General features: G+C 43.7%; 1 protein-coding gene across 4 annotated transcripts in view; it reads right to left on the bottom strand.

Moving 5' to 3' along the window:
• Positions 1 to 2,738: 2,738 nt before the first annotated feature.
• Positions 2,739 to 13,853, bottom strand: part of NHS (NHS actin remodeling regulator) — a 258,685-nt gene continuing 247,570 nt past the window's right edge. For all 4 annotated transcript variants that reach the window (XM_017812313.1, XM_017812315.1, XM_017812317.1 and 1 more), the window contains exons 4-8: positions 12,789 to 12,981; positions 9,397 to 9,528; positions 5,182 to 8,136; positions 4,568 to 4,694; positions 2,739 to 3,809 (exon numbers count right to left, since the gene is read on the bottom strand). In XM_017812313.1, the coding sequence (XP_017667802.1) occupies positions 3,185 to 3,809; positions 4,568 to 4,694; positions 5,182 to 8,136; positions 9,397 to 9,528; positions 12,789 to 12,981 (4,032 nt within the window). In that variant the 3' untranslated portion in view covers positions 2,739 to 3,184. The remainder of the gene's footprint in view (positions 3,810 to 4,567; positions 4,695 to 5,181; positions 8,137 to 9,396; positions 9,529 to 12,788; positions 12,982 to 13,853) is intronic.

Here is a 13,853-nt window from a genome sequence, read left to right as displayed (position 1 = left end):
AACCTTCTTAATTTTTTTTTAATTCTTTAAGTCATAACCTACAGTATTTCTCTATCTGCCACCATTGCAGCAAATGCACTCAATCACTGACCTTTGGCAAAAGCAAACATATGCTTTATTTGCTACAACTATCCCATGCCCTCTATGCTGCCACAACAACAATAACAAAATGAAAAAAAAAGGAACAAAGGAGAAAAGGGGAAAATGTTTTTTTTTTCAGAACACAGCTGTATAACTTAAGAAATCATTTTCATAACATCAGTGCAAGCAACAGAACAGTAGGTTGAAATGACGGTTCAGCAGTTACCTCATGCTCGTACTGTACCCTGTCTCAAGAGGTGAGTGATGTTCCCTTTGCTCTATGGCTTGTCCTCTGTGCCTTAGTGGCATTCCTGCAGTGCTACAGGGAACCCTGCCATTCGTCTTCCTCTGACTCCCACGTTTGTTATGACTCTTTTCTTCTTACCGGATTTAGAATCTCTTTTTGGGTTTCAGTCTGCTAAATATAAACTAGGAAATTAAGCAAAAGAAGACTATATTTTAATGGGATTTTTCTGTGTCCATTTTGTATGTGAAATATTGCTTCACCATTCTGGTAAAAAAAAAAGTGTATATATATCTATTTTTGATCTCTATTAAATTATTGATTGATAAAGAAAGTGATATCATCAAAGTCAATTTAGCTGTATTCTCTTTACAGTTTTGAATGACTGTTTAACTCAGGGCTATTAAACATATTATAAAAGTGCTCCTGGTAAAATTTTAATGGAGAATGACTGAAGATGACAAACTAAGGATTTTCTGCCCAGTATCTAAACTTCCTTTACTCATATTCTCCAGAAAGCGGTTTGTTATATGCTGAACATTTCCTCTTAAAACATTCTCATTCATTCACTTCACTTGTATTCAGACTTATCTTCTTAACTAAGCTACTAATGTGATTAGCCTTTTGATTCCAAAACCTTGCTCCTATTACCTTCTGAAAAACTATTTCAGATGATTTTGCAGCCCTTCAACTGATGGACCACCCCTCATCCCAACACACGTACCACATGCATAGTGACTCTATCTCACCACACAAATGCAACCAGGCTACACAGGAGGACAGTGGGAAACCCTGAATAATACGTCTTGTGGTAAGCACTAGACAAAATAAAATATGAACCTTCTGGGGAATAATTTGAGATTTGTTAAACTGTTCTGATTTGCTTTGACTATTTAAAATTGTAACAGTTTTAGGTAGAACCTTCCTCTATAAAACATGCTCTGTCCGCTTTTAAAAACTCTCAGCTTTATGCTTTACATGATTAAAAGAAAACTCAGTAAAAACCGAATTCACACATCCTGCTTCCTTATTATTTACTTATGCTTAAAGCCAGCTTTTAGGTGATTTCTTTAGTACCAAAGTATGCTCTTTCTGCCATCCTATTTGACCTGTCCTACTAAACACCTCATTCCTCCTTGCACTATTTTCTCTGCACTAGCCTTTCCTCTATTCCAAACCATATCCTACGGCAACCAACACCAACTGCATCAGTTTTGGATAAAGAGAGCCTCGTCCTCCAAGTAGCATGGACGGGGCTACATCAATGGAAATTGCAGTGGCCCAAAGGAGGATCAGGCCTATTGGTTTTATTTTATTTAAAATTAAAAGTATAAAGCAACTCATGGGTTCTTGTGGTTTTAAGATGAGAATATTCAAGTAACTTCAAGTAATTCAGCTTTTATCTCCCTGCCTTCATTTGTATCAAAGCAGCTACTTTTTGATTTATCTCCTTTCCCACCCCACCCCAGTCCCCCACCCTGTTCTGTGCTTCTGGTAAACCCAGACAAGATCCTTACTGTATGTGGCTGGCACAATGAACCAGAGCTTCCCTCTTCCCAGCTCAGCAATGAATATAAATAATGCATACACATACCTATTTCCCAGCTACGTTTTCACAGTGTCATTTTCGTAAATATTTAGGTAGCATGAATCTCATCAGCACAAAGAGAAAGCTTCACTGAAAACTCATTGCGGATATTTACTGATAAATCAAAAGCGCTTCTTGCATGCTTACAATTTATTTGTTTCCTTTATGAATCAGAAACTAATCGTGTTTAAAGATTATAGTTATCAGGTTATGACTGTGTTATGTATCCCAATAGCCTAATAGGAATATGAAAGTTCAGTACTGTTTTCTCTCACATCTATCCTCTCCGAAGCGATCCCTGCAAGAATAAAGGCCCAGGGGAGGCTGTGGGATGGGACCCTTTGGGACTTTGCATCAGATACAACTTTGTTCTGTCAGAAACCCATTCATCTTCCCCACCAATCCTCAAGGTAACCTTCCCAGCTGCACTTTCCAGTTAGCTTCTTTGGAGCTGCCTTAGAAAGATAAATGGTTAATTTAATCCCCTCACAGTCAGCCTTTCCGTTTCCTTAGCTAAGGTGGAGAATTCCCCCTTTCCACTGCTCAGTGTCATCCTTCAGGCCTGTCACACTGAAAGTGGTTATCGGTGGCCATGTGGATTTTTTATGTTTGATATGAAAATGGTATTCACAGAATACAGTTATTACATTTGAATTCTTTTGTCTTCTATAAACAAAGTTGTTACGCAGTAAATTGTTTGCCACGTCCACTTTTTGATAATTCTATTTACAAATTTTTATCAAAAATATGATATTTACATATGTTTTGTTAGTTTCTTCTAAATTTTGTTTCAGCTCATTTTAGTGTAGAAAAATACCAATTCTCAAGAGCATTTTCTTTTTTTTTTTTTCTCCCTAGGGAAGCACTACAGTGAGGGATTTGTATCTGATGGGCAGCTTCTGGGATAAAAAAAATACCCAAGGTCACCTTTAACTCTATGGAAAGTGTATACCCTTGAAATCTACAGTGATAATGGAAATGAGAGTGTGATAAACCAAATGAAGTCAAAAGAAAACAGAACAGACATAGCATATCTTCCTCCTTTTAGAAAATGTAATGTAATAAATAGCTACAGCTGTAGTCCTCATTTCCCCAGCGTCTTTTGAACGCAAACACATCTGAGCATCGATACTGCCCTGCAATTTTTTTTCTTTTTCTTCTTTTTCTTCTTTTTTTCTTTTTTCTTTTTTTTGAATTGCTACAGCATTGGCCTCTTATGTTGACATCCTTACAGAGCCCAGGTGGTGTTGGCAGCCTGGCACCCACACAGCCTATGTTGAGCTCTGAGAAGACCGATCGTCGTGGGGGCTGCCATCTGAGTTCTCCGTTTCTCCTTCTGAGATGGCCTGCATGGGTGTGTTGTACAGCCTGCAGCGCACGCTGTACCGGCTGCTGCTCGCTGCTGGAGGCGCCCGCGACCGCCCCACTCTCGACGACGCCGACATGGGAAAGTTCTTGGAGGAGAATCCTTCCGTGTTAACCCTGGGGGAGCAGGGGGAGAGCGGGGACAATGTGTCAGGGCTTGTCACAGGAGGAGACTCTTCCATGCTTTGAAGGGCATCTGCCATCAGCTCTCCGGGAGACTTGGGCAAAATAGGACTTTTCAGAATTTCTGTGGCAGACATCCTGTAGCTGGAATCAGATCGACTGCCCTTTTTAAGTAGCAGTAGTTTAAACTCCTCATTAGATGTGTTGGACTTTTTGGCATTCCTGTAAATGAGCCCAGGTGACCTCTGACTGCTAATGGGAGTGCCCATGCTGCCGGCTGATGGCATGTTGCTGGTGGGCAGCGTGCTGCTAGTGAGAGGCTGGCTGCTGGTCCCAGATGAAGCTCTCAATCTGTTTCTTACAGAAAGGTCTCCAGAATCCTTTCTCCCAAGAACTTTCCTTTTCGATCTGTAAAAACACAAAGGAAAACTCTTTCATATGTTATCTTTGTAGTATAAAACTTAGGGCTGGTCTGGAGTTTTACAGATTGAGTGCTCTTTCATATTAGCTAGAGTTCTCATAATCCTTCTGTCAAATACCCAAGGCTAGCAGTGACTGATGGCACTTTAAGCTGTGGTAGCTCTTGTGTAATGGATGAGACACTGAGCCACAGAGCCCTCTCAACATTACCCAGCTCTTCCAAAACAGTGTATGCACAGCCAGCTCTGTGTCAAGACAACAATGCCTACAGAGTCTTAGGTAATAATAAGACTCAGCATAACCTATGTAATATCAGAAATCTTTAATTTCAGTTGTGGTCACAAATTTCAGCTGACTACAAAATACTCTAAAATTGAAGAGATGCCTTCTCATCATTCTTGCTTCAACAACTCACACACCAGAATAGAGCTGGTGAACTGGTGGACAGAAGGCAGGAACCACTGTTGGTTCTTTTCTTTGAAGACATGTATGTTTGTTAGATAGAATGGCCTGATGTTGTCATCTGTGAAGTATATACTGTGAAGTATGCCATTAAGGTACCCAGACTACACTGCACACCATAATAAACCATCTTTTAAAAGCTGCCTTTTAGAAAACTAAAATGAGTTAACTAAAGAAGGCAGTTTCAGGACAAAACTTAAGCATGGAATAACCTGTAACTATTGTTAGTGGGCAACTGTGCAGGGATGAATGTTACCATTTCTGTTGCTGCAAGGTTAAGTCACCTGTGAATGACTGCAAACAGATCCTCGGTAGTGCGGGGTTTGTTTGGAGACACAAAGACATCCTCAGCATCAGCCTGTGACTCCTCGCTCAGTGGAGACATGATGGACTCATCGCTTGGAGAAGACTCTTAAACAAGGAAAGAAGCCATGCTATGAGTCAGACCCCACTGCACTTTGCAACAGCACTGCCAGTGCAAGGCACCAGCTCTATTCACAGCCCAGTGGCTGATACCACCATACAGACCTTACACTCTAATCTAAACATGGTGAATGTTGCATATTGGAGCCCATAAAAGGGGCACTGCGAGGCACTGAACATGGGATCTCCCATTTACTGCACAGCTGTGATACTAAGGCTCCTCTGTACCCAGGGCCAATGCTCCTTCCTTTTCTCTTTTCAGCTGAAATGCAGCACAAGGAAGGCAATAAATATCAAAAAGGTCTGAATACATTGAAAAGGTGTAAATATCTTTGGGTTGGCTGGCCAGCTAAAAGACTTGGAGGGCTCTGTGCTTAAACCCACAGAGATAAGCTGATGTGCAACTTCAGCCTGCTCTGACTCCACTACTGGTCACATCCAAAGTTGCATGATCCAGAAAGAGTTCACAACTGACCTTTCAGTGAAGGCTCGTCTGTGCTGCCCACTGTCTCGTCTGCCCTGCTGTCATCAGAGGCACTTTTGGTTGGGATACCTGATGCGATACCATTTTCCTGCTTGCAACCCACTTCACCAAGTGAATTAACTGCTGCCATCTCTGCTTCATAGCCGATATTCCCAGGCACATGGTGGCTTACATCGGGTTGGTGCTTAAACTGATAGCTGATGGTTGGTCCCTCATCATGAGCTGGGCTTTCACCCACGGGCCCAGCTTCCAGCCTCCCCTCACTGCCTGTGGAGAGCTCTTGATGAGCCTGCACTTGCTGAAGGTCGCACACTATTTCTGGTCCCTGGATGGGTTTCTTTGCTTCGTCGTCACCTGTGGGGACAGCTGAGCCCTTCTGAAACCCATCCACGGAGATGGCACACGTCTGATTCAGAGACCTTTCTGGTAAGCATTCAGCAACCAGGTGCATTTGGTCCTTTTCAGGTTCAATTTCAACCAGACTCACGCTTGCTGAAGTTACAGCTTCCTGCTCAGAGCTATTCTGCCCGCCAAAAGAGGAGCTTTTCTCTAAAGGCGGCTTTCCAGGGCCTGCTTCTGCCGGGGAAGTGTCAATGTACAGCATTACGGCCTCATCTGTAGAGTACTGGCGTGCTACTGGTTTCTTAGCTAAGAGCGGCCTCATTTTGCCTGGAGAAACATCGGTTGGTGTCAAGGCAGTCTCCTGTATGCACAGCAGGTCTGGGGTACTGCCTTTATGTTTCACTCCTTCAGGCTTGTTGACTGCCCGGAGGTGGACAGACTTGAGAACGGAGGGTGTGATGGCGAGGGCGGAGGGAGGGCTGGGCTGCAGGGCTTCCCCGACTGCGCTCTGCTTGCTGTGGCTGAAGGTATGCAGCTGGTGCCTGTGAGCGAAGGGCTTACTCAAGACATTGTGAAGAGCACTTAGGTCAAGGTGAGTAGGAGGTATAATTGGAAGTTCAAGGTCTTTGCTCACCGAGGCAGTGCTGTCTTTTGAGAGTGGCTGCTGCAGTGATGACTTCCTCTCTGGTACTTTTGGCTTCCTCTTGCTCCCCCCTGGAGACAAGGGTCCCGAAAAGAAAGCTGTTGGAAAAGAAGAGGTGGGCGTCTCCGACTGGCTGGAGTACCCACTGGAAGGTGAGGCTAACCCCGCCAGCTTCTCGGGAGAGGCCAGCTTAAACTCATTATCAACAGAGGGGAGGGATGGGGTAGTAGCTCGTGACCCAGACTGAGATGTCTGGGATTCAGAGCTCTCTGGTGACTTGATGCACTCTATGACTGTAGTACCCGTAGCGGTGCTTGAATTGGACAAGGACCTGTAAGGATCGCTGGATTTCAAGTCGTTCAGAAGCCAGAGGTCTGCATAGTGAGGTTGTTCAGCACCTTCATCTTTAAAGGAGGGGATATCGGCGGTGTCAAACGCAGTGTCTTTTAACCCGCCATCACCCTGGTTTGCCCAGGGAAGCTCCTGCTTGGCTGGCAGGTTGGGGCCTTCCACTCGGGAAGGTGTGTTTGAAAATTCAAGGGGCAGCTTCATCTCCCTGGCAGTGTGAGAGACATGCTGTCCGCCACCGATCTTTGGTTCTTTCTTGTCAGGAAGGTCGGTGCTGCCCTCTGATTTTCTCAAAGACGAGCTGCGTTTTGGTGGGGCTGGCTTTGCCTTTGGTTTCTTCAGTGAGAAGCTCTGCCGTCCCTGCCTCCTGTGGCTCATGCACTCCTGCCAGGTGCAGTCAGCCAGGCTGGAAGTCACGCTCCCGGTCTGGCCAATCTCGGAGCCTGGGGCTGCATAGTTGCAAATATAGCTTTTATTACCCTTGAGACCGCAGTCAAAGTGCATGGAGGTATAGTATCCTTCAGTATCCACAGAAAAGTGTGAGCTAGTGTCTGCCTTGTCAGAGGGGGTCTTTTCGAGGAAGCTGTCATAGGTGGCCATGCTGGTGAAGCTGGGGCATCCCAGGCTGTCTGCCTTTGGACGCTCAGGACTGAAGTCCTGGCGACAGGAGGCGTCGTGGTGATGGTGCAGGTAGTTCCACTCACTGTCACTCGTGTTGCTGTTGTTGGGGTCATCCAGTAAATCTGCCACAGTGGAGGTGAAGGAGCTCGCCCTGTGGCCCCTGACCTTGTCTGCATGGTCACCAAACTGCTCTGTGAAGACACTGGAGTCCTCGTTGGCATTGGGAGCAGTGTTGAGCGACAGCTCAGAGTCACAGTGCGAAGAGCCTGTTAGCGGAGGAGAGGCAGCAGGAGGAATGGTTTCAGATGTCTGGGAGGGACATGTTGAGCTGCTCCCACTCCAGTTGCCACTGGAGGACTGGTGGTCATCTTTCTGGTCCATGTGGCTGCTGAGCAGGACTCCTGCTGTGGAGATGGAGTGAATTGGGCTCCCGAAAGTGTCTGAGTTGGACGAAATCTCACAGCTGCCTGAATCGACCATCCTCGACAGCCGTGATCTCCCTCTCTCGCCGATGCTGTGTTCGGGGCTGTGCAGGTGCTGAGGACAAGTTAAACCAATGGGCTGGCGTTCCTGTGAACCCTGCTTGATCAAGACCTCCTTTCCTTTTTTTGGGATCCTCTCCTGACCAGCTAGGAAGTGCTCTGCTTCATAGCCTCCACTCTTGGTAGTGGCATCCTGATGGCCCTCACTGGCCCGGGCTCCCTCGCGAGGAAGGCTCCGTGAGCGGATGCGGTTGCTTACAGCGGCAGCGAAGACGGCATCCCCATTGTCTGCCAGCACCAAGATGTTGCCAGCAGAGTGGGAGAGGGAGGCAACAACGCTCTGCCCCCTCTGGGCACGGATCCGTCGCCGTGAGGGAGCAGCTATTAGGATTTCTTCCGTCTGGCACTCCGAGTCCCGGGTCCCCGACCTCCTGTTGCTGGAGCCAGAGAAGTCTGGGTTTGTGTGCACAATCACATTGCGCTCTCTTGCCACTGGTGACTCGTCTGAATCTAGGACACACGGAAAGCTGGGTGAGTGGGAGAGAGTTGCACATTTCCTGCCATGAGACAACGCGCGGAGCAACCCAAGAAGCATTATCTGCTGTATTCTTTATTTTTTTAATCTTGCTGAGCGTTGGACAAAATTTAAGTTGGCTATAAATCTATATAAGGCAGACCTCATGCCAGTGAGGTAGGGAAATTCTCCTAGTCCTGCAATGTGATCTCTGTTCTCCTATTTCTGCAATGTGATCTCTTGTGGAGCTGAGCTTACTGTGGTAAATATTAAGATAAATACTAGGTTTTCAGTTTTTGTCACTCTATTTCAACTAGTTAAAGACAGTTTTCAGGAGTGGCTGCTGGACAAAACACTCCATGAGCTTCTAAAAATAATTCTATTTTGACTACCTGTCTGTTCAGAACTTCCATTATCTACTTCTTTACTACTAAGAATATTTGCAAGGCAACAGGATCTTTCTTTCATAGGTTCTCTAGTTCCTTATTCCCTATGATAAATACATTCCTTTTCCTTCCAATGAAGTTTCATGGCAACGGACCAAGATACCAGAGCCATCTTCAGGTGTACATGAACATTAAGAAATAACAATCCTGTTAGTTTCATTTTGGGTTAATAACAATTTTACACAGAATTCACCCTCAACAGAGTTGCTCCTAATTTACCTGTTACAAAAAGTGAGGTAAGTAGATAGATTTCAGGCAAATATTCTTGGTAATAAAGAATAAAAAGAAGGAATCGAGGAGTCTGATAAATAAAATAAAGGTTTAGCAAAGCTCCCGTAGGGTACCAGCAGCTGTTTCTAAGGCAGATATCCAACCGCTCATCTGAGTTATCCAGCTGTTGTGACAGCTCATCACCACTTTGCTGAGCAACATCTGTCAGTTCTTTACCTTAAGCTCCCCTCACGCAAGAAAAAACTTTCACTTAATCTAGTTACTTTTTATGCACATAACTATGGGTTCATAACAGAAATAAAATGAAAAAAAAAAAGAACTGATTAACATTTACACAATAAGAGCTGAACACGTACATCTATATTACTCAGTAAGGCCCCCGGTCCTTCAAGGCCATATGGAGTAATATAGCTTTGCTTACTGTAGTAAATCAAAAAAACAAAACATGTCATTCCCAAACTCCAGAAGCATTTACAATTTAAAGGTTTCGTTTCTTTGGAAGGCTAGCTACCAGCTCATATCCCTGCAATTTAAGTTTGTTAGAAAGCTATCTACGGAAGATTTGTATTTATACTACACCTATTTCTTGTTGCACTCTTCTGGGGATGCCAGAGATGGTTTTCCTCCTCCTCAACTTTCGTCTCCGCTGTAGTACAGATTGTGAATGAACAAGAGAGCAGCGTATACTAGCCTCTCTGTCAAAACCAACTCCTGCAACCCATAAATAGGTCTCATTAGCCTTTAGAAATAGTAAACAAATTTTCATGGCTGGAACACAGTGGAGGTATGTGAGCTTGGATTAAGCCTGTGAATAAACATAAGGGAGCCCTTATGTAGCTCTTATGTAAATTATATCACAGTATATCACAGTTTTACATCTAATTCCAGCTCCCCCTCAGCAGCCTGGTCTGCCAAAAATAACAGAAGGCATGAAAAGAAAAAGAAAAGGAAAAGAAAAGAAAATCAGGAAGGCAAATAGAGTTGAGAGCTCTTGGTAACAGGGCATCTTTCTTATAGCTATTTATCCATCTGTCATAGGGATAATGACAGTAACTTGTCTGCAAAGCATTATCTATTCAGCTATTGCCTGACTTACTTTAAGCAACTAAGCATAAGAAGCCATTTTAAGGTTATAATGCCATATTGCAGTAATTGGGCGCTTCTTAGGAGACCAATATGCCAAGGGGGCTAACATTTCAAAAAGGAAGGAGACAGCTAAAATGGGGCCAAGTCACCGTGCAAGTTTAGAGAGCATTTTCTGTAACAATGACACAAGGCCAAGAGTGACATTAACGGGGAGCTGCTATTTCTTTACATCAGTAAGTGTGCTGATTTTCACATGTGCTCAGCACATAGTGGGAGTCCACTCAGGGAATCAGGTCATGCAATCAAGATCCTCAGTTTAGATTTAGAAGCCCAAGTTCACGAGCACATTTGTTTACGACCAGATAAACTAATGTGCATAGAATAGGTGAGAATCCCCTATTTTCTTTATGTTTCCATGGCATTAGCACAGGAAAGTATCTTTCACTTTGTTTTTTACACTGTGTTGTCAAAATAGAGTGTAAAGGAGGCCAACCAGAAGACCAGTGCCCAGCTGCGCTGGCTTTTTGCACAAGCATACACTCACTCACGCTCTCTAAAGTTGACGTGGGACAGGTTGGAAAAAATGTGCCAGGTCCATAAAGACACTAACATAAGGATTGCTGGTACAGTGGTTTGTAATCTTAAGAAAAACAAACAAACTAAACCAAACAAAAGGAAAATAAAAATCCTGATAAGAAGCTCTATTTTAATAGCGTATAATTATAAAAAACATAATTATACACAGACATACACATACATATTACATTACGTAACAATGTAAAACATTAAAAAGTAACTTTCTTGTAAAAGTTCTTCTTGAAATCTACTACAGTGAAATAGAGGCTTCAGACAGATGTCCTGTAACCACCAATGCCCCTGGAATAAGCAGAGGAAGAACTTTCTTTAATATGGAACAAAGGTGCTATAAACTCCAACAACAATCATTTTCAAAAAAGTGAACATTTCTCAGGGTTGGGAGAAGCTTAAAAAACAAAAACAGAGAACTGAAAGCAAACTCTTTGAAACAAAAAATCAATCAGCATCATTGCTGGTTTTCCAGCAACTGTGAATTAGCCGAACATGCTCTGTGCGCCAGATGCACGGGGGTCATCTCCGAGAGGAAAGTGGAAGAGGATATATCCTCCCCGTGACGCATACAAATTATTCCCATTAGTGCTAATGAGAATGATACACATAAACATCCAGAAGATTACATACCATTCTTGATCTGTAAAACTGATCAGTGGAAATTTGGTTCCAATGTATGGCAGGTGGAGTCTAGGCAAAAATGGCTATTACTGGAAAAGTTAACATTGGTCCCAGACCTAACTCTCCTCTGACTGCATAAGGTGACATTAGCCTTCTTAGAAAACCTACACCCTTTAGGGTCCTATACTGAATCTAGAAAGAGCATCATTTTAACACCAGCTTTACCTCATGGAAATATGCCACATTATCTATGACTTTCCATGGGGATTTGCAGTAGCAGTGCCCAACCTGCAACCTTGACCAGCCGGGTCCCAACCTCCAGCCAGCAATGTCTATGCAGGCAGTTCTGCCTGCCAGCTGCCTGTCCTCCACTCGGGCCCTGACTGGCCAGAAGCACCATCCCAGTGACAGGGACACCCACTCCTGGCTGCCATCTCCCCAGGCAAGCAGAGCTGGTGGCACTGCAGTGTCAGCTCCACTGTTGGGGCAGAGGAGAACCAAGGCTGTGTTGCTGTCACCGGGAGGATTCATGCAGCTGACAGTAGAGCAGATGGGGACTGGTCACCATGGTGCTGTAAGACAGATGTGCTGCAAGTCCAAAAGCCCAGAGCCCCTTGGCTGGGGGCTGAAGTTGGACTATGGGCATACAGCCCTCCCCAGCACCATGGTGAATCCTACAGCCTGTCTTGCGGGGAGGCTGGTGCACTGCTGATAGACACGGGAAAGAACAATGGGATGTGAGGGTTGTGACCTTAGCCCAACCTCCCAGTTACTGGGAAAATAGAATTAAATACAAATATTTTCTCTGGGGAATGAAGGCTAGCTGAAAGGTCCCTGCTTTTTTTCTAATTGTTTATATTGAAGTCTATAACTGTGGAAGTCAGTCCACTTTATGCTCTTACGTTAATCAAAACTTGGTACTTGGAAATATTATTGAGGAAAACTCAGATCAACTTTATGTTTACCATAGCCCTCTGGAATGAGAGAAAGAGAAAAAGAGAAAGAGAAAACATTCTGATTTTTGATTCTGGAAATAAGTCATCTATCACATTTAATAAGTGGTATACCTGATGCTTCTATAAACAAGTTCTCCTTCAAGTAAATCTAGTCAATTGTATCCAAATGTTATAGAAATAAAAGAAAATGCCATTACTATACCTTCAGCATAGCTGCATGTAAAGAGATCTCAGAGCGATGGTTTGCATGCTACACATTCATGCCTCGCATATTTAAAGCACTGCAAATAGTAGCCTACATTCTCTAGTTTCTCTTCTCCTGCTACACATGATAATCATATGATTAATTTTGGTGGTGTTCTGCATTATTTCAGTCAGCTACATTCAAAAAGTTATTTGAGGTCTTTGTAAATACAGACTGTAGGTTATATACACAACAAAAGTACATTGTTTATGCAGAGAACCCAGGGTTATGTTACACTATATAACATGGCTCTGAAAATATGGGCCAAATTAATCCTAGATGCGGCTTCAGCGACTCCAGCAGTCACGCATAAGGGATGAAATTAGCCCACTGTCTTCTAGAAACTAAATCCTCAAGCTAGGGTCTTTGCCCCCAGACTGCACAATCCCGTGACTTCAAATAAATTAAACAAAATAAGTACTTGACCTCCCTTGAACCATGCAATAAATACAAAAAGAAATAGAAGAGATTTGTACCAGTGACATTGATGGGGATAATGCAAGAAGAAATCACTTGGGCATCTTGTTTCATTTTCTCCTCTGGAGTTGGGAGAGGTAGTGCTTTACTCCAATTGGTTTGTTTATCCAGTGTAGAAGGGATATTATGTATTGGATTTTTCGGCCTCTGCCCTAACATGACATCTGTATCTTCGTCCTCTGGTGGATGGGACTGCAAATGAATACATTCAAAATCAGTGTCTCCCACTCAGGCACACGAGGTTAATTTTGAAACAAAGCAGACACACAGATCAGAAATCAATTACAGGGATGCAGGAAGGAATTGTTCTAGCTAAGTCACACAGCACCAGCTATTCTCCAGTGGAAACTTATCCTGCTAATAGGAGAAAAAAACCTCAACATACTGGAAGTCAGCACATTTGCAGTGGCATTTAGAGGCCATCTCCTCTGTCAGAAGGGGCACATACTGCATTCCCAGGTAGCTGTTGCAAGCCTGCCCTCAGTCACCATCAGCGTTAGACACACGTGGGCCCTCATTTGCATCCGCAACCTTTTGAACTCCTGTGTCCAGTGATTACTAGCACCTATTGGCCCCAGATAACCATTCATTCAAGCATCAGAAGACCCAAAGTTTTAAAGAAGACACCCCCTCGTGCTCATACTTCAGAAAACCATTTGTACAAATTCAGACCATGAGCAGATCATGGTACACCACCCAACAGCTATGCGGTGCGGAAGTGGCAGGTGGTAACAGTGCTGGAGCTGGGGGACAGCAACTGAAGAGAAGAGTAGCCACCACCAAAAGAAATTCAAAGGGTTGTTTAGAAACCATGCATAGTTTTACAGCATACTACAAGAAGAACTAGATGATAAAGAGAGAAAAGTAAACTGCATAGAAGAAACATAGATGGTTTGTTTTCTTTTGAAGGAAATAACAAATTTCCCAACAACACTCCATCTTGCAAAGCCACTATAATTTAATCTAGTAAAAGAGAAATAAATTTAGGGCATTTTCATGTGGTGCTGGATACCAACTCGGATTTGGGTGTCTCATTGTTTGCAAAAAAAAAGTTTCTGTTTTGT

The sequence above is a fragment of the Lepidothrix coronata genome, unplaced genomic scaffold (genome assembly GCF_001604755.1).
Source record: "Lepidothrix coronata isolate B3197 unplaced genomic scaffold, Lepidothrix_coronata-1.0 Scaffold35, whole genome shotgun sequence".
In the NCBI taxonomy this organism is placed as follows: Eukaryota; Metazoa; Chordata; class Aves; order Passeriformes; family Pipridae; genus Lepidothrix; species Lepidothrix coronata.
This window is presented reverse-complemented; position numbering and strand designations above follow the sequence as displayed.